Here is a 27,691-nt window from a genome sequence, read left to right as displayed (position 1 = left end):
TAAAGCCGCTGCTATGTCTATCGTCATTTGCCTGTCACTTAAGTCAATACTTTATGCTCTATTATTTTGGTTTAATATACACCCTACGATCAAGACTCCATCGACGGCTGAGATTTATTCAGACCGTGATGTAGCGTGTCTTCGATGGTATTTTATTTATTTTTATTTTTTTCTGTTAGGGTTTTCCCTTTTAATTTGACTAATTTGATTGTGAATGTTGGTATGTCTTCTTTTTTTTGAAATAAAAAATTATATATTTTTTAGAAAATATAAATGCTAAATAGTAGGAATTTGAGATTTCTGGCAAAAGAAATAAATCTAAAGATTTAGGATTTGGATTTTGAAAGTGATATATTTTTTAAAAAAAAAGTAGTCCTTCCGTTTTAAAAGTATAGTTTTATTGTGTTGGGCACAAAATTTAAGAAATATTGATATTATATTAACATTGGGTAAAAAGTAAGGATAAGTGATTTTTTTGTCCTTGTGACTATATTAGTGTAAACAGTAGTGACAATTGTGTAATAATAATAATAAAGTATGGATAGTTTTATGGTGATATGATTATTTATGAAAATGAGACTATTGTTTAAGAACGGACAAAAGTGATAAACAATACTATTTTATTGAGGCGGAGGGAGTAATAAATAATAATAAAGAAAAACCCAAAAGAAGTTTAGGAAGAGATGATTAGGAAGTTAAAAGGCACTAATGAACTTTAATACGAAATAGCCTATGAAGAAGTTACAATTTGAAAATTGAGTTGGAATAAAATGGGATTATGCCCTAAATTCTGATGAACTCTTTATACTGCTAAAAGATAAAATGGAGATGTTCATATGGTACATTTGCTTAGAAGAGTCTGGCGAAGCCAAAAAAGTCTCAAGCTTATTATTATACTTCATCCGTCCCGACTATCGTGTCTCTGTTACTGTAGACACGAGAATTTAAAAGGGGTATAATTAGTATTCCCTTCATCTCAGATATTTTTTCCGTTACTGTAGACACAGAAATTTATGAAGGATATAATTAGTAAATAATTAAAAATATATTAGTGAAAATAATTATCGTATAATAAAGATAATTATAGATTAAGATTAAGATAATTGTTTAGTATAATTAAAATTAAAAAAATTATAAATTAAATTTTTAAAAATAAGATTAAAATGTATAATTATTTTAAAAAAAAAATAACAAAATATGCGGGACGGAAGGAAATTGAGAGGTGGACATGATAAGTGGGACGGAGGGAGTAAATAATTTAAAATATATTAATGAAAATAATTATGTATCATAAAAATAATTTTAGATTAAGATAACTAACTAGTCTAATTAAAATTTAAAAATATATATAATTTTTAAATTTTTAAACGAAATTAAAGTGTATAATATTTTTTTCTTTTTTAAAAAAATGACAGAATAAGTAGGATTGACAAAAATAGAAAAATGAACATGATAAGTGAGATGAGTTGTCTCTCAAGAATATTTGATCAATGATAATACTTTTTCCATCTTAAAACAATAGAGACATTTGGGGTAGACACGAAAATGAAAAAATAATACCAAAATGTTGTTACTTTATGTAATTATTATGAAAAGTGAGAATAATTTTGTAAAAATATGGGAAAGTAATTACAAAAATGAAAATAGAACTATTGTTTTAAAATAGACGAAAATGACAAATAAGACTATTATTTTGAAACAAAAAGAATGTGTTATTGGCCTAAAAAATAATTAGGGTGTGTTTCTTTTGACTGAATTTGAAAAAAATTTAATTTAAATTTAGTATTAAAATAATATTTAATAAGATGTTTTGCGAAAGAAAAAATATTTTTTTTTAAAAAAAACACCGAATCAAATAATAAAGTTCGGGAAAACTTTGTTAAAAAAACATACCTTAGTTAACATTACAATTTCGAAAATGCTTTACCAAGTAAAAGAAATCTCAAATGGATCAACCAATAAAACAACTCTTTTTTTATTCCTTGTTCTCCTTTCTCTCTTCAGATATTTGGATTTTGAGTTGGTATTTGAATAGTAAAAATTTTGAATTTAAATAGTTGTATGATGTGATATAAATAGGTGTTGATGTGATGTTTGAAATATAAAATTAATTTTCAGTATAATATAAAAAATGAAAAATAGATGTTTGATTTATATTTTTGAAGAAAAAAAAAGAATAAACAGTAAAAATTAAATCCAATCCCCCAGACAAACACACCCTTAATTTATTTTTTGTTTCATTTTTATTCCCACGTTAATGTATTCATGTTATTTTATATTTTTCTAATTTCCATCCAAAGTAAGGGTCAATGATAGTGAATAATTAAATACAATTTCTCTATTATCCTTATTGATTCCACAAACAATATAAGAGATTAAATAAATATATTTCTTCATCACTTCAAAATAAATCTAAAAATATGTCAAATATTGTTATTATTTAAATAATATTTAAAAAATAATTTACTAAAGATAGTTATTTATTTATTTATTATTATTATATTTTGCATTAATGAACTTTTCACATAACGAGTCGGGGGTTTGAATACATGTTATATTATGTGTTGTTAATATAATTATATATTAATTTTAAATTGCATGCATTGTTTTCATTTAAATGTTTATATGTATATAATAATTAATTTAAAATATAATATTTTATTAATAGATGAAATGATATAAGAAAATTTCAATGAATTTGTCTATTTTTGTATAAAATAATTATTTGTCTAATATGTAAACTATGGCCTATTTGGTTACAAAATTTGTGGGGGAATTACAAATATATTTCTATACACTTGGAATTTTTATTTTTTTTATAAATAATTTATGCTAAATATATATGCTTTTATGGAGTATTTATTGTTATTATATAAAATTTTATTTTCTAAAAACTGATACTCCTTCCGTCTCACATACCTGTCTGCTACGCTGTAATACGGTATTTTAGGAGGGTGTAATTAGTAGATAATTAAGAATGTATTAGTGAAAATAATTATCCTATAAAATAAATAATTATAAATTAAGATTAAGATAACTAATTAATTTAATTAAAATTAAAAAAAATAAATTAAAAAGTTTAAAATGAGATTAAAATGTATAAATATTTTCTGAAAATGGAAAGTGACATACGAGAGACAGACAGAAACGGCAACGTGGACATGATACGTGGGACCGGAGGGCGTATTTATATTGACATATTTTATAATTTTACACTACAATTCTCAACTTGCAACCACCACGCATGTGACAATTTGTTTTAGGTTTGCTTTGCCATACATATATATTTTATTTTGAGATATAATTTTCAATATATTAAATATAAGATTTTTGAAAAATAAATAATAATAATAATAATAATAAAACAGTACGTGGATGAAAACAAATTTTGATACGAAATATATATATATATAAATCCACGTTTAGGGTAAATTATTTTTTTAGTCCATAACTTAATCCCATTATCATTTTAATCTCGTAAGTGGAGTTTATCGCAAACTAGTTTTATAAGGGTGTGTTTGTTTGGAGGATTGGATTTAAATTCAACCATTCAACCAATTTTTTTTTTTTCCAAAAACATCAAATCAAACACTTATTTTTCATTTTTTATATTATACTAAAAAATTTTCGTTGTTTTAGTCATCCGGCACTGGAGACGCCCGCGTGGCTCACCGGAAGCCATGTGTCCGCCAGGTCGGCTACACCTGGCGGACACTTGGATTGTATTTTATTTTATTTTTTCATTTTTCTTTAATTTCTTTTTTTTTTTTAATTGGACCAAATAAAAATATTTTTAAAAAATTTTAAAAAAAATTAAAAAGTTAAAAAATAAAATCCACGTGACCTAGCGGACACGTGGCCTCCGGCGAGCCACGCGGGCGTCTCCGACGTCGGATGACTAAAACAACGAAAAAATTTTACTTATGGAACTAGTTGCTACAAACTCTACTCACGGGACTAAAAATGATAAGAGTGTTCAATTACTGTATTAAAAAAAAAAAAAAAAAAAGCTTACCCCCGTTAATTATAATGACAAAATTGGAAAAATACATTTAAGATAATTTCATCCAATTCAATAAATATTTAAACTGCTTCTGTCCCAACCACTACAGTAGATAATAATCTCATCCATTGGAATAAATAATTAGGTAATATCAATTACTACTACTTATCTTTTATTTAATTTTTTATTTCCAAATTAACAAAAAACAACAAAACTAACCTAATCTTTTTCAATAAATTCGAATACATCCAAATATACCATAGTATAAAATCCCACAAGTCATTGCAAGAATAATTCATCTTCAATTTGATAATTTGAATTTGTTTCTCACTCATCATTTTCAATATGAAATCCTTAATTATTGTCGTTTTCCTTCTAGCTTTGTTTCTCGTCAAAGGTATTTTTTTTTTCTCTTTCTTTCTCCGCATATATATATATATATAAACTTTATTTTTGGTCGTTAATACGCGTATATATATATATATTAAAACATATAATAATATTTGGTTCGGATACGAATACATGCAGGAAATGTTACTTATGGATTATCGACGAAAGCGGATGACAATAAGATATGCAAATACAAAAGCAGGAAATTTTCGGGACTTTGTTTTAATGACATCAAATGTGCGGAAGTTTGCAAAGATGAAGGATTTGAAGGCGGAGATTGTCAGGGATTTCGCCGAAGATGTTATTGCTACAATAATTGTTAATAATTTCATTATATGTTATGAAAAGATTTAAATAAAACACATTTTCTTTGGATTATGAGAAATTTTTTTATTATCAATTTTCTTTAAAAAGATGTTTTAATTATTAATTACTTTTTATTTGTTTTTCTGTGCTTGACAAAGACAATAATAATAATAATAATAATATTTCAAAATTGAATAAGAAATATACTACTTTAAAGTTAATTCTGTCTGGTCCAAACTAATTAAAGTTAGACCTGTTGATTCAATTATGGTAGCATTGTTGAGGCAAGATTAATAAACCGGAAGGATAAATTCCATTTTTTATTATATATTTATTTATTTATTTTTTTAAGATTTAAATATAATTTAGCATTTTTAATTTAAAAATATAATTTGTCTTAGTGGGTGTCTTAATCACTGTAGATACGAGAATTTAAGATAATTATAATTAATATATAATTAAGAATGTATTAATGAAAATAATTAATTTATAATATAAATCATGAAATATGAGATAGACAGAAACGACAACATGGACATAGGTGAGACGGAGTGAGTACTATTTATTTTTATAAAATATTAATATATTCTTTTACTATTTGAACTAAAATAAAAAAATACTATAAAATAATTACTCACATGATTATTCAATTAGTAATTCCTCACCGACTAATTAATGTAGAGTTTATTTGTTTTGTGTTTTTTTATTTGAAAGGAATACTTTTTAGTAAAATATAAAAAAATTGTGTATATAATATAAAAATAATAAATTATTTAATATATTATTATTTTTTAAAAAAAGATGTGATGAATGTTTTTACCAAAAAAAAAACATCTGTACTTATTTATAAATCATGAATTTCGATTTAAAAATAATCTGTTACGGTTTGAAACGTCTGTTTATATATATATATATTTATTTTAATATTTTAATTTTTTCTTTTTGATTTTTTTAAATTTAAATTTTATTTAAAACAATTAATTTTGATTATATTTTTTTTATTAATAATTATTATGTAAAAATTATATAAATAATAATTTATTAGGTTGTTACAATATAAATAATAAATTTAGTAAATTAAATAAATTAAAATTTGAATTAAATAAATAAAAATAAATTATAAAAATATTGATATAGTAGATAATAAAACAACTTAAATTTTTAAAAAAAATTAAAATATACATATAAATATAAAAATAATAATCACTAATAATAATTTATCTTTATTAATATAATATTATTTTTATTTTATAAAAAAAATAATAATATATAAACTTTTTAATTATAAACATCTTTTTGTTTGGTAAATCAATTGCGAAATTATTACTATTATTATTATTATTATTAGAAAATACAATTTGCTCTTGTTCTTCATCCTCAATTCTTTCTTTTTATTTTTCCTTCTTCCTCCTCCTCTTCTTCCTTAGACTTGTCCAAATGGTTCAAACCGTCGGATATGCTTACAAACTGTCGCTTACGATTTATCAAAATGTTAAATCGAAATCGAACATTTCGAATGACGGTTTCGATTACGGTTTATAAACCGTCGATTTCGGTTTAAATACCGCGATTACGGTTTGAACCGCCGGTTTATATATACTCATTTTTAATATATATATATTTTTTCTATTTTTCTAAAAATTTGAATTTTATTTAAAAATAATTAAGTTTCATTTTAATTTTATTGAGATATATTTATTATTCATTTATTATATAAAATCATATATATAAATAATTAATTAAAATTTTACAATATAAAAATAATTAAAATAATAAGTATAGTAAATAATTAAATTATAAAAATATTGTAATAGATAATAAAATAATTTAAATTATATAATAAAAAATTATAAAATATAAAATATAAATAAAAAATATTAGTAATATTATTATTTTTCAATATTATTAATAATTATTTATATGTATTAATATTATTATTGTTATATTTTAAATTTTAATTATAAATATAATAATATTATTATAAAATATAGACAATTTAACCCTAATTTTTAATCAGGCATCACATCCGCATTCTACGGACGCCCGTAGGCCCGCAGCCGCGCCTGAGCCCCGACAAACAGGCCGCGCCTGAGCCCCCACAAACAGGTTCTCTCTCTTCCTTCCTTCTTCCTCAATTCCTCTCATTTCTTTCCTTTTTTCTTCCAACCTCGGTCCTTCTCCTCCTTTCCAAAAAGCTAATCCGCCGGTTCAAACCATAAACTGGCGGTTTGAACCGGAGGTTTGCGGTTTGAGTTTGTGTCGGTTTCGGTTCGAACCGTATCCGCCGGTTCATAAACCGTCGAACCGGCGGTTCGAACCGACGGTTCGAAACCGAATGGGCAAGTCTACTCCTCCTCCTTTTCACTTCACGTCTTCACCTAGCCTGCTGCCCTGCTTCGCTGTGTCTGTGGCTCTACACCCGGTCTGCAATTCCCAAATTTAAAACCCTAAATCCCTACCCAATTTCAGATCACGCTCCCATTCCACCACACACTCGGCGGCGGCGGATCTTCGGCGATTGACGGCGAGGACAACCGCCGCGGCGAGGGAAACTTCGGCGGCGAGGGAAATTTATTGCTTTAATGTTGGTGAGTTATAGTTATCCTGATTTACATCCGATGTTGTTTAGGTCGAGCTTGTTCTTTTTGATTTGTTTCTTAGTGTCCCAATTCGCGATTTTTTTTTTTTTTTTTGTTTCAAATGTATAATATGATTTATTATATTCCTATTATTTTATTTTGCCCTGTTCTGTTCTGTCTGTGTTCATAGTCTAATTTTAATTTCTTACTGTGGAAACAGTGAGGAATTTCTTCATATTGCTTGCATAAGCTGAATGTGGATTAGGTTGTTTGACTTATTGTTTATAACCTTACATACAACCTACACATTTTGGAAGAATTTCATTATCTTTACTAGTGGTAGAAAATGGCAGGTTGATTATTCCATCTAAGAAACAACAATTTGCAGTCATTTTTTGGGTTTTGTTTTTCAACATGTATTCGTTAATTTACATTTTGAATTAGAAAGAAAAAAACATTGAAAATGAAATTGACATGTTTGAAAACTGAATATAGGGTTGATGGACTGTTTGGACACTGACAAGGATTGGATTATATTTTTTTATTATTTTAAAAAGATCAATGATTTTGCATTTGAACCAAAGATAAATGCTGCCATATTTCTTCTGCTGCAAAACAGGCAATTATTTTTTAAACATTGGATTGATTCTAATTTATATGACTGTTGTTGAATTGTGCTGCTCTGTCCCATTTGTTGTTGGTAGTTTTTTTTATCCATGAAAAAAGGGACCCCTCCTTTTACTGCTTCTCTACCTTGCAGTGCTAATTGACTTAACCAAGGATAACTTATTATGTCCTTTTAGAAAGATGACTTCAATATTTTTATATACTTTTTATTTCTGTATAGGATTGTAATCATGAACGTATATGGTCTATTCTGGAATTTTCTTTGCATTATTTCATATTTCATATTTCTGTTTTGTTTTGTTTAGTGTTTTCAAATGAATTTTTTTTTTTAAAAAACAATGTCATGGAATGTTGATATTTGTGAGATGATAATATATTGAGAATTGTGTAGGAAAAGAAAGGTATGCGGGCAAACAATTCCCTCATCATTCTCTACATTAAATTCTCCACCATTGTTTTTTTTTTTTTTTTTTTTTGCTTTATTTCTCATCCATGGTAAAGATCTTAACCTATACATATATATATATGTATAGCAGCAAATTTAAAAATTCATGAAATTAGGTGATGTTGGCAATCAATCGCTGCCTCAAAACCCTAAATCCCCAATTTCAAAACCCTAGCTTTTACTTGTCTGCGTCTCTTCTCCACAATCCGACGTCCAGGAATCCTTCATTTCGCACTCCTGCAATTCAGTTAGTCCTTAATGAAGCACGAGTATTCCCGCCGTCTAAGCCTCTATCCAATTTTGTGGCCCGGGAAGAGGAAGAAGAAACGTTTTCTCGGAATGAAGAGAGAGCTTACAATGTCCAGATTTCGCACCCTTGGCCGGAATGGGCGGATTTGATGGAGAAACTGTTGAGAAATGGGTATTTCGATGGAAATGGAAATCCTTTTGCGCATGGTGGAGAATTGGGCAATAAAGACGCGAATTGTATCCGTACTGCTTGCTTGAATTTTGCACGCGACCAGTATCAACTCATAAGGTATAGATATTGTCCCTTGATTGCAGACACTTATTGTTAAATTTGAATTTAATTTTATGTGCTTTCTCATAGTATTTTCTTCTTTGTTTGATGATTTTCATGAAAAATCCTAAGTGAAATGAGAAACTCTTAGTTTCAATATGGAATATTGGAATGCTTCACTTTAAAATTCTTTAGCAGAACATAGCAATGGATGATTTGATGCACATAAAATATATTTTTAATTATAATTAAGTGATGGAAAAAGTTTATTTATTTATTTATTTTGCTATGGCTTATTCATTAGTATTACAAATTCGATGCACAAAGTTGGTTTGATGCTCATTGTATATTCTGTTCTGCAGATGTTTGTGCCGAAAGGATATCTCGGCAATTGTGGAGCTTGGATGTCCAAGCACCGATAGGAAAGTTGTTAACTCAGGGAAGCGTCTGAGAGCTCATGTAGGAATCGATGAAGGAAATGTGTGTCTAAATAATACACTTTTAATAGGGAAACAAATGATAGCATTTACGGATTCATTACATAATGATTAGAATATTTTTCTATTAGGTTTGTAGCTCGTGCATCTTGAGGGGTGATTGTGATAGAGCATATGTGAAGGCCCGTGAGGACGAAGGGGGTAGAACTGTGGACGTCATGCGTATTTTGGTGGCGTACGGTCTTGATCCTGTTGTGGGCTCCGTGGACAACGGGCCTTGCCTGAACAAGAGGGTTAATGAATCTGTTAGAACATTGTTGAAAGAAATGGTGGACTATAGTGTCGAGGGATGTGATCTTGAACCAGTGAAAGACACTGCTAGCCAGTCAAAACTATCCTCGGAAAGGCATATTGTTGATCTGGACAAGAGTTGGGTTAATGATCAAATGAAGCAAGGGGATTGGATTTGCCCCAAGTAAGAATTGTTTCCACAGTTTGAATTCTTTTGAAGTTATACTTTTTAGTTAAAACACACAAGTCCTGGATTTTATTGTTGAAACTAACAGAATTCGATTGTAAAAGAATTTGGGCAGTAATTGCTTCAGTCAATCTAGTTTCGGCATCCAATTTTGTTATAATCCGCGGAAAAAAAGAAAAACAATGCAGGATTTAAATTTATGGTTTTGAATTGTGGGAACAAAATTTACTTTTACTGTATTGAAGGACAGAACAGAAATTGAATTAGAGATTTCAAGCGGGACTGGTTGAAATAAGGGGTGTCTTTACTTGTGTTTTGATTTTGTTTTGGTGTTTTGGGTTCGTGACTATAGATGATACTATATGTGATGTTTTGATTGAAAAGTAAAATATTGGATTGATGTGACCTAATTTTGTTGGTAATATAAATGCATCTCATCATCATCATCCTTATTACTAGTGAATATTTATGATATTTTATAGATGCAATTTCCTAAACTTTGCGCGAAACTTCAAGTGCCTGCGCTGCGATACATTCTGTGAGGAAAGGGTTAAAAGAGCATCCGAAGAGCAGGAGCATCTACCATTGAAGAAAGGAGACTGGATATGCAACAAGTAATTCTCTGTTCATATTAGTCGTGCCTGATTTATTGCTTACCTGTTTCTCGTTTGTTTCTTAGTCGGTTAATATATTGCAGATGCAAGTTTTTGAACTTTGCAAGGAACACGCGATGCTTGCAGTGCAGGGAGAACCCTCCGAAGCGCCAACTTAATCCTGGCGAGTGGGAATGCGATTCGTAAGTCTTGCTTAACATATGTATACATATATATATATATATATGTATGTTGCCTCGCTCCCTTAAGCATAGATGTACATTTACTGTTTGCATGTCGATAGGACAGAAAGGGTCATTCATATATAATAAGAAATGTGCATTTAAAGAGGTATTTTGGTACTTACGTAAAATGATCGGATCTCTTATTAATATTGTGGGTCCATATTTACAGATGACATCTTAAATAGCAAAATATGTCTGTTCTTCTTAGTGGACGGAAGGAGTATATATATAGGGTGTGTTTTCTTAAAAGATTTTTGTTTTGAATAGTAAATTTTTTTATTGAAATAGTTGTTTAATTTGATATAAATATGTATTGATGTAATGTTTTTACACTAAAATTAAAAGTTATAAGTGCAAAATCTTACGATATATGTGATTTTCATATTTGTTCGAAGTTTCTCAACCATTTGACGATAATGTGTATATTTACATATGTAGGTGTAACTACGTCAATTTTAGGCGGAACATGGTTTGTCTAAAATGCGATCATCGAAGACCGGTTGCTTCTAACATTGAAAATATGGGACCTCAACCTCGGACAGGTAATTTGAGGAATCATCGGATGCACCATCCTAGGTTCGAGGAGCAAAGAAGCTCAAGCCCGTTGGATCAGGACATGGGTTTCGTGGATTTCCCCATGGCAAGAGGTAAGAGTGAGTTGTCGCGTAATTTGGAGAGGCAACAGCAATGGAGAATGGAAATGGAGAAGAAAAGCAGGACTGCAAGAAGAGAGGCTGACGACTCCAGGATGCCTGGAAGAATCGAATTTCTTGCAACCGGCGATAATGATGATGATGAAGACGATGATGAAATATCTGAATGGTTCGAGGGTGGGAAGAAACCATGACCATCAACCTTAGATCCTCAGCTCTTACAGCCATTTCGTCGCACCTTGACATGTTGCCATGAAAAATTATGTGAGTAATTCCGTGAGTAAATTATTTTACAGAATGTTTTCGTCGCAAATAAGGAAGTCAACTTGTGTTTGGTTGACTTCTCCTCACCGAAATTCTCATGGATTTGATCCTGTGAGCAATTTAATCACATAAATAATTCGGTGAGTAATTTGTGTGTAAATTGCAGACGAAATAAACAAATTCCGTGACTAATCGATTTAGTCACGGAATTAATCTTTTTTTTCTTTTTAGTGTCAATAAATTTGAATGCATCAATATTTGCAAAATTTGGAAGTATACATTCAAGATAATTTCATACAATTCAATAATAATAATCTCAAAATAAATAACCAGTTAATAAAAAATGGAGACATAAAAGGAAAAAAAAAAAAAGATAATCCAAAGTTAATATTTTTAATAATAACTTTGTATTGTTAATAAAAAAAATTTAGAAACAAGTATATTTATTTACAATATATTAAATTAAAATTATATTTCTTATTAAACAAATTACTTGCAAACACAATCTATCTTTTTATTTGATTCTCTATTCTCAAAATAACCAAGAACAAAATAAAATGCTTCTGCAACAACACTATCTGATAATCCTTTTCAATCAATTTGAATGCATCAATATTTGCAAAATCTGAAAAAAATACATTTAAGATAATTTCATCCAAAGTAAATAATTACTTAATAAAAAATGTGGACATAAAAGAAAAAAAAAATGATAATCCAAAGTTCATTTTTTAATAATAATTTTTATTGTTATTTAAAAATTATTACATACAATTATATTTCCTTACAATATTTAATCAAAAACAAAAAAATACTATCTAATCTATTTCAATAAATTTGAATGCATCAATATTTGCAAAATCTGAAAAATGACAATTAAGATAATTTCATCCAATTCAATAAATGTTTAAACTACTTCCACTCCAACTACTTGTAAGGTAAATAATAATCTCAAAATAAATAATTAGTTGATAAAAAATGGAGACAAAAGGAAAAAAAATGATAATCCGAAGGTCATTGTTTTAATAATAATTTTTTATTGTTAATACAAATTTGTACATACAATTATATATTTTTACAATATTAAATCAAAATTATAAAAAAATTGTGTAAATAATAAAAAAAATAATTAATATGTGTAATATATTAATTATTTTTGGAGAAAGCGTGTTTAAAATTTTTTTATAAAAAGAACACACCAATATTTCTTATTGAAAACATTATGTGCAAATATAACCTATCTTTTTATTTGATTTTTTATACTCTAAATAACAAAAAAAAATTAAAAAAAAAAAAAAATCCTTGCACCACTAAACTATCTAATCTTTTTCAATAAATTTTATAAATGCATCAAGATTTGCAAATGGTAGAAAGGAAAAAAATACTAAATACTTTAATTTAATATTAAGGAAAGTATTCATTTTTTTTCATTTTAGTTCGTCCTATAACAAAGTATTCATTTTCTTTTTTAGTAATTGTATTGTCTACTTAACATTACAAATATCCTTACAACTTACAATATATTACACAAATGTCATTATATTTATATAACACAATACTAATAAAGTTATTTTAATTATTTTTACTTTATTTCTACTACATTTTAATATAATATTTATATTTCTAAAATTACATGAAAAAAAATAAATGGATACCTAGTTATGGGAAGGAGGAAGTAATTCATCTTCAATTTGATTGTTTGAGTTTGTTTAGAATTGTGATTTAAATTTTATTTTATTTTATGTATTTTTTATGTGAGATATAGAAAATTGTCATGATAATATAAAAAATAATATTTTATGTTTTAACAAAAAAAAAAATAAAATGGAAACATAAAAGGAAGAAAATGATAATCCAAAGTTAATTTTTTTTAATAATATTTTTTTGTTAATAAAACTTTTTTACATATAATTATATCTTTTTACATTATTAAATCAAATATAGTATTTCTTATTAAAAACATTGTGTGCAAATACAACCAATCTTTTTATTTGGTTTTTTATTCTCTAAAGAACCAAAAAAAATAAAATACTCTTTTTCAATAAGTTTAAATGTATCAATATTTTCAAATGGTAAAAATTAAAAAAACAGTTTAATTTACTAAAATGGCAATAAGAAAATAGAAAAAAATTACTTTAATTACTAAAATGAAAAAAAGAAAATAGAAAAAATTAGTTTAATTTACTAAAATGGCAAAAAGATAGAAAAAAATTACTTTAATTACTAAAATGAAAAAAAGAAAATAGAAAAAATTAGTTTAATTTACTAAAATGGCAAAAAGATAGAAAAAAATTACTTTAATTTACAAAAATGGCTAAAAGAAAAAATTAAAAATTTATTTTAATTTACAAAAATGGCAAAAAGAAAAAATTAAAAAATTACTTTAATCTAAGATGAGATCCATCCTACTAGTCTAAAACCCACCTCCACAATCATTCAACAATATACCATAATGCATCTTCAAATTGATTGAAGAGTTTGTTTGTTTAGAGTTTTCAAATGAAATTTTGTTTTGACGCGAATTATAAGAAATTGTGTCGGTAATATAAAAAATAATCCCCATTCGTCTCAATACAATAGTCCTGTTTATCCTTTTTGTCCGTCCCAAAACAATAGTATAATTTTCATAAATAACTGTATCACTATAAAACTACTCTTACTTTTTCATTATTATTACACAATTGCCATTACTTTTTACACTAATACACTCACAAAGGTAAAAAGGTCTTTTACCCGTACTTTTTACCCACTACCAATATAATATCAATATTCCTTAAATTCCGTGCCAAACACAACCCAGACCATAGTTTTGGGACGGAGGGAGTATTTCATATTGAATGTTGATTTTTGTAAGATGATAATATATTGAGAATCGTATTGAAAAACAAAAAAAAAGGTATGCGGACAGACAATTCTCTCATCATTCTTAACATGAAAATTCTCGACCATTGTTGTCTTTGCTTCGAAATTCCGGGAACTTTGCTTCGAAACTCCGGGGATTTTGCTTTGACAGAACCAAGTGCTCTACATTGTGCCGAAGAGAAGGATATGAAGACGGAGACTGCAAGGGATTCATCCCGCAGAAATGTTACCGCACGAAGCATTGTTAGTTGATTAGTTAATATTGAGTTTGGTTGTTTAGGGCTTTGATTTGGATTTTGTTTTTATGTGAAATATAAGAAATTGTATCGAAAAAAAAAAATTGCGGGGCAAACGACCCGTCATGAGAATTAAATAAAACATATATCCTATATGTTAGAGGAAATTTATATGTTAAATTATCATATAATTCTAATGCTTCAAATAGGACAATCCCAATAATGAATTATCATATTTGTAATTATTGATTAGAATCTGAAGTTGGAGGAATATAAGAAGAATCAAAATTTGGTTGGAAAAATTTAGAGGGAGAAAAGGATTCAGAATTTGAGATCAATTAATTCACCTCTAAATTATACTAAAACACTATTTCTTATTTAAAATATATATATATATATATATATATATATAAAACTATACATAGAAGTGTGGACATACAAAATCCTAACCACAACACGGGCGTGTTATGTGTAATCTAAGAACTAACACACATATGTATATATATATATATACATACATACTAATTGCCTACAGAGATAGGGCGGTGCAAGCCGAGCGGCGAGCCGGAGCGGTGGCGGCGGCGGGTGATCTGCGGCGGCGGCGGCGGCGGCACCTGAAGCGCCGGCCGGTTAATCTTCTCGATCTCGAGCTTTATTCGTCTGACTTGGCTGTGAATTCCCATTTCTTTGTCCGAACCTACGACGAAATCGAAGCTTCCATTCTGCCTCTTCTCCTCCATATTAATTAATCAACACCTGTGAGATCATTTGAATTTTGAACCAACCCTGTAAGAAGATATATATATATATGTATGTATAATTGATTAATCAATTGTGAATTGGTGAGCTACTAGGAAGATTGCCAATCTGAATTTTATTTTATATTATTTGATTAAAATTAATTTAGAAATGTGATGGCGTTTGGGGGAAAGTGCGAATATCTTTTACAAGGAGATCTTTTAGTGGGAAATGATGTTGACCAATGGAGTGGGGTTACGTGGGAGTTTATGATTGGGTAGCCGAGATGACGTGGAATGGAGATGTCAAAATTTGATTGTCCGGCCACCGACTCCTCCCAAGTTCTATTATTGGTTTGCGTCAACCAATCAGAGATCGACACGTCGCACACTGATTGCTTTTATTATAAACTTGTTTTTTATTTCTGTGTTTCGGATTTTTATCCTTTTTGCTTACCTTTTTATGCTGTTAATTTTTGGTGTGTTCCTTTCAAAGTTTTTCAACAATTTTTTTTTTCCAATAAATTAAATATTTATTTGTTATTATAATAAAAATTATTTTTACATTCAAATGTCGTAACAACACCTATTTATATTGCATCTTACAATTATTTAAATACAAATTTTTTATTATTTAAATAACAATTCAAAATTCAAACATCCAAACAAATACACAAATATACGGTGAGTGACGTCACTGTATCCAGAAGATTCTGTAATAATGATCGGAGGCGGTTAAGTGGCGGGTGCCATCAAACTTCGCCCACTCGATTATTCTAATTTGGCCGCCTTATCAATATGTAGTATATATATTTTTGAACTAATGGTCAGTATAAGTGTTGAATTAAAAATTTTTATTTTATTTTATTGTATTTTTGAATTGACTTAATATTTAATTTAATGTTAATATTTTAAAAATTAATTGTGACATTAAAACATGCAAAACCGTTTTACATAAGAATAATTGGTCTCATTATTTGGGCTGTTGGGCCGTCCACTATGTGGACCGAAGTTCTTAAAAGCCCTAAATTTAGCCTAAAATAGATTTTTATATATTTATTTATTATTTTTAGTATTAAAAAACGGGTAAATTATATAACACATTGTTGTGTTTTACTAAAAATGTACAAAACTGTGTTTTATTTATTGTTCGTGTTAATGGAAAGTTTGCACGAAACACTCTTCTATCCAAAACTAATGTTTGGTTCGAAATAAAGATCTAAATTAAATAAGTTTTATACAAATAAAGAACGTAAAATATTTTAAATAATTTTTTTGTATTAAATAAATAAATAAATAATTTATTAATCCTTCCTTTTATAGTTTTTGGAGACAAATCTAAATGATTGATCAATTATTTATTTATTTATTTAATACAAAAAAAATTATTTAAGATGTTTTGCGTTTTTTATTTGTATAAAACTTCTTAATTTAGATATTCTGCGTTTAATCCCTCGAGGGATTTTATGAAACTACGAGGAAGTTTAGCTTAATTTTTTTTTTAATTCGGAAGATTTGGGAGATTTGACGCAATTTCGTGAAACTACAAGTGGATTTTGTGCAATTCAGGTTAATTTTTATTTATTATTTTACACTAAAATTTAATTTTATATTTAAAACATCATATTACCACATATTTATATTACATTAAACAACTTTCACAATTTTGTACTTTACATAGTATTATTTTTACTGTAATAAGAATAACTTTTTTTTTAAAGAGATAAAAAAATAACAAATTAATACTTTTAGTTGTAAAAATATACTTTCTCCGTCTTAATTTGAAATACTCCCTCCGTCTCAAACACCGTGCAACATTTGTGTTTAACATGTACATTTAGATGAGAAGTATTAAGTATAGTAATTTAAAATAATTTGGATATTAAGTGATGTGATTGGAGAGAGAAATGATTATTTATTTTTTTTATTTGAGTGATATGATGAGATAAAGTGAAGTGTACATATGCATATAAATATTATTAATTATTTTTAAATTTAAAAATATTGCAGTGAGTTTAGGACAAACAAAAAAGGAAATGTTGCAGGGTGTTTGGGATGGAGGGAGTACTATTTTTATTATTTTTGTCCGTCCTACGGAAAAAACATCCATTTTTAAAAGTAAAAATAATTATATAGTAATACCAATTTTTTTAAAAAAAAATTACAAACCTACAATTACACATACAATTTATTTATACAAAAGATCAAAATATTTTACATACTTTCTCTGATAAATAACAAATTATTATTTTTTAATTTAGTATAAAATCCATCGAAAAAGTCTTTTAAAAGGGACATAGGAAGTATATTTTATTATTGAATGTATAAATGTTCAACTTCATGTCTATATTTTAACAATTTTATAACATAATTTGAGCAAATCTACATAATCATCAAATAGTTCATTACGTGGTTCTACTTCAACGTTTCGCTTTACGATTTTACAATAGTCCCTCGATCTCTTACTAATTTATCAATTTTTTTTTGGTCTATTTCGTATCTATTTTTTTTTAAGTAAATGTATTATCTATTTAACATTATAAATGCACTTCCAATTTATAATATATTACAAAAATATCATTATATATATATTATACAATACTGATAAATTAATTTAGTATTTTTATCTTTATTTTTACTATATTCAAATGTAATACTAGAAAAACAAAAATATGAAAGGAAGGGAGTATAATTTACCGTACAACAGTATAATTTTAAAATAAAATAACATATAAACAATCTCTTATTTATTTATTAATAAAATATATCCCAAGTTGGGTTCGGTTTGCATATATAAGCGAAGAGGCGGGCATGGCTTAATTCTTTCCTTACTTATTTATCCACAATTTTAAGCTTCCCGGAACTCAAATGGCCATCACTCTCCTCAACTGAAATTTCTCCACTTTTCGCATCGCACAATCGAAAACCCAACCAGACCAAACCCTCCCCACCTTTCCCCCTCATACAGGCTTCCCAGAAACGCCATTCTTTGATTCGGTTCCCAATCAATTTTGTCCGTCTGTAATTGCTGCGAGAGATTAAATGGGTACTGAAGGGTCATCTGCGGTCGTGGGTAAGCAGCTAGCTCCACTTCTCGTTTTCGAACTGTTCTTTCGTCAATTTTGTTGGTCTGACCTAATTTCTGCGGATCAAGTCAATTAGAGTCTGTTGTTTTGTGTCTGTGGTTTTGGCGATGGTTTGGATTGTTCAAATTGGGGGAATTAGGGTTCCTGCGGTTGCTTTATCTGCTGCGGCTATTGATGTTAATTGTCTCGTTTGTTTTCATCGTGATTCTGTCTTTTTACGCTTTCTGCTCATGGATCGTATTTTGATTGTTGATATGGCATTCGATTTTGTGTGAACGAACTGTGTTCTAGCAGGAATTGCGCGGTAGGGGAAATGACTGAGGCCTATCGAATAGCTGCTAGGGTTTGAAATCCATGAATTTGTATAGAAATGAAGAGATTTCAGTTAGGTTGAAGTTCATCACCACACCTCACTTGATTCAATTAGGCCTTAGTTTCAATTAGTGAATGATTAGAACAGTAAAGTAACTACAATTAGTGAGTAAATGTCCAGTGATTTTGTGCACCTCTGCCTGATTTTGCTCGGCATAGCCGACGAATTACCACTTTGTGTATCTTTTGGTGGGCATTTGTTAGTCTTTGACAAGGAAATGGAAGGTACCTCGATAGCTTAAGGGTTCGACTTTGTGTGAATCTTAAGGTTGAAGATGATAACATTAGTAAGTGGCTAAGTGCAAACAATGATTTGAATCTAAGATACTTATCTTTCTCAGATGGATCTACTCGGATATAATTTTATTTTGCATCGAATGAAGTATATATTCCCTCCATCCACGATATATATTTATATATATATATATATATATGTGTTCATTTGAGCTGGATACGAATTTTGAATATAGTATTATATTGATTGATTGTAACATGAAGTAGAGACATTTTGAAAAGTATATGAGTGAGTTAATGAGTTGCAAGAAAATTTTAGAGAAATTGAGTGTTTAAAGATTGTGCCATATTTGTAAATAAGTCTAATGTTGAAGGGTGTAAGTTAAGGAGAGTGTAAGAATGTTTTGTTCTAAATGGAAAGTCTATGTTTTGTTTTTTATGGACAGACAAAAAAAGACAACCAACATATATTTAGTGAACAAAGGGAATGTATATTTTATTTTTTATGAAATTTAAGATATGAAAGGCTGTAGTTTGGTTCCATAACGAAATATGTACTTGGATTCCGAAAGTTATGTTTTTTTTTTCTTTTTTTAATTCCAAATTTTGTGGAGTCAAACGGAAACTAGCGACATTTGCCAAAGTCACTATAAGATGAACTATCTAATTTCCCCCCTGCATAGTGTGGGTCGGGAGTAAAATATCTTGGAGGGTTTAAATTATGTTATTTATGTGAATAAATGATATAATGTGTGTTCAAGAAGGTTATGGTAGTTGCACTATATTTTACCACGCCGTTTACAATATTTGGCGAGATCTACAGTGATTGTGACGAAAAAAGTTTCTGTCAGTGCCAAGAAATTTCCGATTGTTGGAAGAGCTCGAGAGGGGAGAAAAAGGAATCGGGGATGGCACTGTGAGCTATGGCATGGACGATGCTGAGGATGTGTACATGCAATCGTGGACAGGAACCATCATCGGACCCCCTAATGTTAGTTTTATTTTTATTTTTATTTTTTCATGTATATACAGCATATCTATATATATATATATGTTGTTCATTGTAGAAGTTAGAATGATGGATGAATGTGCAGACTGTACACGAAGGGCGCATCTACCAGTTAAAATTGTTCTGCGGGAAGGAGTACCCGGATGATCCCCCAACCGTAAAGTTCCAGTCTCGGATAAACATGAGCTGCGTCAATCAGGAAACTGGCATGGTAAGCGCCCACACGAATCTTCCAGTTGCACACACTAGTTGTCTTACACAATTGTTGCAGGTCGAGCCCGGCCTTTTCCCCATGCTCGCCGATTGGCAAAGGGAATATACGATGGAGGATATACTTATGCAGTTGAAGAAAGAAATGATGTCTCCCCAAAACCGTAAATTGGCTCAACCTCCCGACGGTAGATATTTTTTTTTTATTTTTCGTGCGCACACACACATATCCGATTAAAAAAAACTTATTGATCTATACATGTATTTGTTTGCCTACAGGCAACGAGGATGGTCGAGTGGACCAAAAGGGGATAACGTTGAGATGCTGCATCCTGTGATCGATGGATCGATTGAGTGACGGTAAAATTACTTGCTTGCATAGTAATTATAAAGTGTAAAATTTGGTTAATCTCTGGTTGTCTTGTAGGATTAGGAGTGTTTTTATTGGTATAGTATATAGTATGTTTGATCTGATTTGTGGTCGTCATCGTCTTACTGAGTTCTGTGGATCTATTATATGAAAATTCTCACCTATATAATAATTTGTATCTATATATATATATATATGCATGATTGAAGTTAAAGGTTTGCAATATAATATATCAGCATATATTTTTCCGAGATGATAGCAGGAAGAATTGCATATATATATATATATATATTTTTTTTTGAAGTTTTGGAATTTTGTAAAATTTTGGAATAGTAAAACATTTAACCCAATAAACATATATAGAAAAAGGTGGTCCCGTAAGGGAAGGCTCAGTGGTGTAGGGGTTGGACTTGTGACCGTGAGGTCATGGGTTGAACCTGGTTTGCCGGATATTAGGTTCGGCCGGACGTGTACCCAGTGCGTATTTTCGGGTAGCGGCTGCGGGTTCTCTAGTCGTAAAAATTTTAAAGTTTTTACTATTTTAGTATTTTGGTATTTGAGTTTGTTATAACTACAATATTGAGTTAAATACGGCTTAAAATATTTATATTATGCGTCAACATATGCATGATCAAAATATTCTTTTTATTTATTGCAATCATGATTTTGAGTTTAAAATTTCTTTGAAGTAAACATAAATGTTTAATTGTGATATATTAGTACATGGTATGAGAAGAAAATTGTACATCATTGATCTAACTCGGATTAGGGAGCAAATTTTTTTTGCACTTTATTTTATTTTACTATTAAATATTTATGCTTTTTTTTTTAATAAAAATATATTATTATTATTATTATTTTCAAAAATATTACAAAATACTTTTTAAACCAAAATTGAAACAAAAAACTCCAAACAACTCACAAAAATAACATAAAATTTAATAAAAATAACATAAAAAAAATCAATAGCAAAACTTTTCATATTATATCATTATAATGATATATATTTACGAACTTTTAATACATCTTATTGAATATTTATGTTTTAATTTATAATATTAAATTCAAAACTTATTTGATATAAACAATTATACTCCATTTAATTTTTTCTATTATTATTGAAAAATAATTTTAATATACTCAAAATACAAACAAACACAGAGTATAAATGCATCATAGTATTTCATGTGTATTTAGTCATATATATTACGTAATATTTATGTTATAAATACACTAAAAAGTAAACATGTAATTACTATGGTGGATGTGCTTTGTGTTTCACCTCTATATATCTTTCTACTATATATATATATATAATCCATAATTATTTTATTTATTTTCCGCTTAAAGGCAATATTTTACATAAAAAAAGCTTTAAATTGAAAACACCCAAAATCACTTGCATGTATACAATTAATGATAAAAATGATTCTAATATTGTTATACGTGTACATGTATTTTTATTAAAAAAATCGTAAAAATTATATATATATATATATATGAATATAGTTATATTCTTTTTTTATCTTTAGAGTTTGTCTTGATAGCTTTTGAATATGCAAAATTTAAAAAGCAGCATAGAATATATCTGCATGGTGCCTTCTACACTTTATTTATTCACTTCAATGAAAACACTGAAATTGTTTAATTAAAAAATCGAAATTTTTTACACATATATTTCAGTATGTATATATTTTTATCTATACTTTTTTTTTTTTTAATAAAAATATACTATTCCAACTACTATATAAACACAAAACAAAATATTGAGCCAAAATAAATGAAATACTGGAAAATAGCATTTTTTTTTAAATTTTTTTATTTTCTTTCACACATTTTCTAAAAAACATAATATATTATACACATCTATTAGTTTAATGTTCTCTGCACACTTCCATATACTTCGCATAAAACTTTTTACTTTTCAACAATATCACAAAATAATGATACAGGGTGATTGTGTTTTCAAAATTAATTTAATTTTAGAAATTAATTATCAACCATATTAGCAATTATAAAAGTGTACTTTTTAATCATCAGTAGTCTTTCCACTTTGTTCTTTCAACACTATTTTTCAATTGTGATTTAGAAAAATAATACTTCCTCAATCTCTTAACAATCTATCAATTTTTCTATTTTCGTCTGTTCCATAACAAAATATCAATTTTTTTTAGTAATTGTACTGTCTACCTAACATTACAAATACCCTTCTAATTTATAATATTATGTTACACAAATATCATTACTTTTATATTATACAATACTAATAAGGGCAATTTATTCTTTTTACCTTTATTTATACTATATTTTAATTTAATACTAATATTTCTAAAACTCTGTTAAAAAGTAAATAAATACATAGATATGAGATGAAAGGAGTAATAAAAAACATAATATTTTATACAAAAGCCAAAATACTTATAAAAAAAGTCAAAGTCAAATATTCAACTTAAAAGATAAAATATTTTATATTTTTAACATAATTCTATATACCATATACCAATAATTATTTCTTGCAAAAACCCTTGGTCAATATTTTACTTAAATTTTATCCTTTTCAATTTGATGTTATGGAGGGATATTTTTTTAATTTTTTATTACTATTATTTTTTTCAGAATAATAAAAAACCTAAAGGTTGTATTCTTTTGTGGGTTTTTTACCACAGATTTTTAGTATGCAGATTCTTTTTTCCTTAAAAAATATCACATCAGACAATTTCTTTTATTTTTATTATACTATTATATTATAAATTTATTTTACATTCAAAATATCACATCAACTTCTATTAATATCATATAAAAAAACTATTCAAATTCAACTTTTTATTATTAAAAAAATCCAAATAAAAAAAATAAAACCCACATGCAAACGCACCCAAAAATTTCACAACCAAACACAGTCATATTCCCCATGCATTCATATCAACCTCCATTGAAACTACTCTCCAATCTCTCTCTATCTCAGAGACGCCATGAACGTACGGACCAAAGCTCTCTGTTCATCCCAGACTGTTCTCATTTTCGTGACAGTGACGACCTTCTCCTCCTACTTGGCATCTTCGTCTCTACACACCATCATCTACGTCGGCTGCTCCGACGTCAAGTACAATCCCGCCGCCGCCGCCGCCTACGCCTCCAACCTCGATTTCCTACTCTCCTCAATAGCCAAATCCGCCGCCGCCTCCGCCTACAACGCCTTCAACATTTCAATCCCCGGCGGCGGCGCCGCCGTCTACGGCGTCTTCCAGTGTCGCGGCGACCTAAGCGCCGCCGACTGCCGGCGCTGCGTTTCTCACGCGGTCACACGGCTCGGGACGGCCTGCGCCGGCTCCGGGGCCGGCGCGGCGGCCGGCGCGGCGCAGCTGGAGGGGTGCTTCGTGAGGTACGATGACGTGGCGTTTGTGGGAGTGGAGGACAAGAGTGTGGTCTCCGATAAATGTGGACCGTCGGATGACAAGGAGCCGTTGAGAGCGAGAGATGCTGCGCTGGCGTATCTGACGGCTGGGAATGAGTATTTTAGAGTGAGTGGGTCCGGGAAATACCAAGGCGTGGCGCAGTGCGTGGAGGATCTGAACGGAATGGACTGCCAGGATTGTCTGGTGGAGGCAATCCAACGGTTGAAAACTCAGTGCGCGTGGTCAACTTCTGGCGACATGTTCTTGGGCAAGTGTTACGCGCGGTTCTCCTCGCGCGGGCTCATACCCAAACCCCGTAAGTTGCGCCAATTTATTTATCCACCGAGGTGGTGTTTGTTTGAGAGTTTAAATTTTGAGTTGTGATTTTAATAATTTCTCCATCATATTGAAATATTATTATTTTTTATTTTTATTCGTTTTAAAATAAAATTATAATATTTTAATTTAGTAATTGTAAACTTACTTAATATAATATATACAGTTTCAATTTATATTATATTACACAAATATCATTATTTTTATATTACATAATACTAATAGGGGTATTTTCGTCTTTTTCACTACAACTTATTATAATATTAATATTAAAAAATCTACGTTCAAAAAGTAAACGACAACCTTGCACCGGGACGGAGGGAGTAGTAAAATTTTGAATTAAAATAGTTATATGATGTGATATAAGTAGGTGTTGATTTGATATTTTGAATCTAAAATTGTTTTTTAGGAATATAATATAAAAAAAATAAAAATTAAATATTTGATTTGATATTTTTGAAAAAAAAAATGATTAATAATAGAAATCTTGAAAAATCCTCCAAAATAACACACCCGTAAATTTATGATAATTTCATCTGATACTAAATAAAATTTTTTATACTATACGTTGTTTTAATATCAAACTTAAATTAAAAATTTTCAAACTAAATAAAAAGGAACACACCTTAATTCTTTTACTTTTTTATTTTATTATTTATTTATTTATAATAATATAAAAAGGATAATATCTATCATAGTAAAAAAGACAATACTCCCCCGTCTCATAACAAAGTATCAATTTTTTCATTTTAATCCGTTTTATAATAAAGTATTCATTTCATTTTTTTTTTTGTAACTGTACTATCTATCTAACATTACAAATATCTTACAACTTACAATATATTACACAAATGTCATTACCTTTATATCATGCATATTAATAAGATTATTTTAGTCATTTCTACTTTATTTCTACAATATCCTAATATAATACTAATATTTTTAAAACTACATATAAAAAACAAATGAATATCTAGTTATTATGAGATGAGGAAATATAATTTATAATTAAATTCAACAAGTATTATATATTTTTATTTAACACTTTCGGTGCTATTTGTGTTTGTATTTATACTGTATGCTGACAATCTTTTTATAATATGCTGCTGTAGTGTGCTGATTTTTCACATTTATTATTTATCTTGTATAGTTTTTAAATATAATATTATCAAATCTTATATTAAAATTTATGCTCACATTACCATTCCAATTTCAAACTAAAAGTAAACAAACCCATGATATTTGTTGAATTATTTTACCCATTATTATTATTATTATTATTATTATTAATGTATGTATGTATGCTTGCAGGGAATACAAACGAAATGAACAAAACGCTAGCAATATTTGTTGGAATAGTTATGGGAATTGCAATTCTTATTATCATACTTTCTATTCTCAGAAGCATTTATGGCACCAAAAGGTAATATATATATATATATATATATATATTTATTTATAATTAATTAATTAAATAAATAGTGTATTAAGTAGTAACTAATGAACAGCTAACATTGTACACACACATTTACGCTGCATGTATTAGTATTACAACAAATGTTCTTCCCTTTTCGACTAAAGAAAATGATTGAAATATTAATGTTATATCCAGATTAATTAGATTTGAATTTATCGAATCTATTTTGTATCGCCTATATACTCCTTATTTTGATGATCAATAAAATAATCTTATTATTTTCCCCCAAAATTTATAACAGATGACGCATCTTGGCTTTCTTCAACCCCAGCTTCTTCCTCTAGACTAACGATTGCCTTGAAGGTATTCCTGCAAGAATCGTTATAGGATGATACTAAATCATTCACATTTAGCAATTTGATTTAGTGTACGCGTAAATAAAAAATATCCTTAGAAGCAATATGGTGTTACTTCATCGGAGTTTTGATCAAATCACAAATGGCGATCAAAAGGATGAAGAAATGCTGATCTAACTACGAACATAAACTGGTCACAAAATCAACGAGGCCTTCAAGCACGGTTTATCCTCAGTGGCACACAGCACTGGTGTGTTTGTGTTATATTAATATAAATGATGTGGTGCCAATAATAATTTCATATGCTTTTTGCAGATTTATTGGGTGTAGTTCAGCATAGTCCTGAATTTAATACTCTCTCCATTCCATATCTATATATCCCTTTACTTTTTGCATGGAGTTTTAGAAATATTAGTATTATATTGGAATGTAGTAGAATCAAAAGTAAAAAAGACTAAATTAACCTTATTAAGTATTGTATGATATAAAATTAATGACATTTGTGCAATATATTGTAAATTGTAAGGATATTTGTAATGTTAGGTAAATTATACAATTTTTTAAAAAAGAAATGAATACTTTGTTATGGGGATAAACCAAAATGAAAAAATAGATAAATTGTTGGACGAAAGGGAATAATATTTTATTAAAAACCATGCAGAGTGTAGTAATGATTTAAAATTAAAATCACAACCATCAATTTTATCCTCTCTCTATATATTTTTACTTATAAAAATATATCCCACACTTTTAAAAAATTGCGATTTGGTATTTCGGATGCCCGAAAACATGTCTTGAATCTTACTTCCGCGCCATATCCACACTCTAGAAAAATTGTAAAAAATATCTCACACGTATACCTCATTATCACTTTTGTCATATAGACAAAATATATTCTATATGTTTGCAAAAGTTGCGCGTAACATTCACACCATGCGCAACCAAATAATAGAAATAACGACTTTTGCAAACCAAACCTGTAAAATATATTTTGCCAACGATAAATACATTAAAAAAAATGATAATAGGGTGCAAATATGTAATATTTTTTGCAATTTTCTCCTCACACTCTTCAGCAAATGAATTAATGACATGTGGTAAACTTTTCAATAAAACATATCCAACACTTTAAATAGTTATTTATATATTTTATTTTTTAATGTAATAATAATTTCTTATTTATTATTTTATATATAAGGTTACATATATATTCTATTGTAACTTTAATTATAATTTATTTTTTTATTAGTATATTTAATTTTTGATTAATTTATCCCGTCATTCAAATCCATATTTATTTATTTTTAGATTGTCATGAAAAAGATATTCTCCTTTCTTTCTTTTAGCAAAAAATACATTATCTTTTTGTATTTATTTACTATAAAAAAAACAAAAAATAACAATTATTATTCACTTTTATTAAAACATGTATCCAAATATTTGAGTACACATTTTGACTATGGAGAGGGCATACATATTCCTTCAAATTTAATTTTTTAAGTGAGACATCATTTAACATCATCTAACATGATAT

General features: G+C 28.3%; 3 protein-coding genes across 8 annotated transcripts; all 3 read left to right on the top strand.

The window, feature by feature from the left end:
- Nucleotides 1-6,888: 6,888 nt before the first annotated feature.
- Nucleotides 6,889-11,764, top strand: LOC127263826 (zinc finger protein VAR3, chloroplastic-like). 6 transcript variants are annotated; one of them, XM_051293067.1, is made up of 7 exons: nucleotides 6,889-7,287; nucleotides 8,467-8,888; nucleotides 9,233-9,329; nucleotides 9,439-9,782; nucleotides 10,268-10,399; nucleotides 10,483-10,581; nucleotides 11,062-11,764. In XM_051293067.1, exons 1-7 carry the CDS (start codon nucleotides 7,282-7,284, stop codon nucleotides 11,468-11,470), a joined length of 1,509 nt encoding a protein of 502 aa, XP_051149024.1. In that variant the 5' UTR covers nucleotides 6,889-7,281; the 3' UTR covers nucleotides 11,471-11,764. The 6 variants fall into 6 exon arrangements, with proteins under 6 accessions (XP_051149024.1, XP_051149021.1, XP_051149022.1 ...); XM_051293064.1 differs by having other exon boundaries at nucleotides 6,893-7,287; nucleotides 9,233-9,350; XM_051293065.1 differs by having other exon boundaries at nucleotides 6,894-7,287; nucleotides 8,442-8,888; nucleotides 9,233-9,350.
- Nucleotides 11,765-18,196: 6,432 nt separating this feature from the next.
- Nucleotides 18,197-20,757, top strand: LOC127263827 (ubiquitin-conjugating enzyme E2 variant 1A-like). The gene is made up of 5 exons (XM_051293070.1): nucleotides 18,197-18,445; nucleotides 19,916-20,055; nucleotides 20,159-20,284; nucleotides 20,345-20,471; nucleotides 20,563-20,757. Exons 1-5 carry the CDS (start codon nucleotides 18,415-18,417, stop codon nucleotides 20,619-20,621), a joined length of 483 nt encoding a protein of 160 aa, XP_051149027.1. The 5' UTR covers nucleotides 18,197-18,414; the 3' UTR covers nucleotides 20,622-20,757.
- Nucleotides 20,758-23,501: 2,744 nt separating this feature from the next.
- LOC127263462 (plasmodesmata-located protein 6-like) lies at nucleotides 23,502-26,535 on the top strand. The gene is made up of 3 exons (XM_051292494.1): nucleotides 23,502-24,364; nucleotides 25,696-25,807; nucleotides 26,103-26,535. The coding sequence occupies exons 1-3, from the start codon at nucleotides 23,626-23,628 to the stop codon at nucleotides 26,104-26,106; spliced, it is 855 nt and encodes a 284-aa protein (XP_051148451.1). The 5' UTR covers nucleotides 23,502-23,625; the 3' UTR covers nucleotides 26,107-26,535.
- Nucleotides 26,536-27,691: the final 1,156 nt, after the last annotated feature.

The sequence above is a fragment of the Andrographis paniculata genome, unplaced genomic scaffold (assembly GCF_009805555.1).
Source record: "Andrographis paniculata isolate CXL003 unplaced genomic scaffold, ASM980555v1 Contig69END, whole genome shotgun sequence".
NCBI classification, from domain to species: Eukaryota; Viridiplantae; Streptophyta; class Magnoliopsida; order Lamiales; family Acanthaceae; genus Andrographis; species Andrographis paniculata.
Note: the sequence above shows the minus strand (reverse complement) of the source record. Positions and strands in the feature narration are given on the sequence as shown.

What these genes read in the sequence shown, in the direction of transcription:
- LOC127263826 (XM_051293064.1), top strand. An exon ending in TAGGAATCGATGAAGGAAAT is followed by an intron (nt 9,351 to 9,438) that starts GTGTGTCTAAAT and finishes TTTTTCTATTAG; the next exon opens with GTTTGTAGCTCGTGCATCTT. An exon ending in GGAGACTGGATATGCAACAA is followed by an intron (nt 10,400 to 10,482) that starts GTAATTCTCTGT and finishes AATATATTGCAG; the next exon opens with ATGCAAGTTTTTGAACTTTG.
- LOC127263462 (XM_051292494.1), top strand. Translation starts at nt 23,626, where the DNA reads ATGAACGTACGGACCAAAGCTCTCTGTTCATCCCAGACTGTTCTCATT. An exon ending in CGGGCTCATACCCAAACCCC is followed by an intron (nt 24,365 to 25,695) that starts GTAAGTTGCGCC and finishes GTATGCTTGCAG; the next exon opens with GGAATACAAACGAAATGAAC.
- LOC127263827 (XM_051293070.1), top strand. Translation starts at nt 18,415, where the DNA reads ATGGGTACTGAAGGGTCATCTGCGGTCGTGG. An exon ending in CCATCATCGGACCCCCTAAT is followed by an intron (nt 20,056 to 20,158) that starts GTTAGTTTTATT and finishes ATGAATGTGCAG; the next exon opens with ACTGTACACGAAGGGCGCAT. An exon ending in ATTGGCTCAACCTCCCGACG is followed by an intron (nt 20,472 to 20,562) that starts GTAGATATTTTT and finishes GTTTGCCTACAG; the next exon opens with GCAACGAGGATGGTCGAGTG.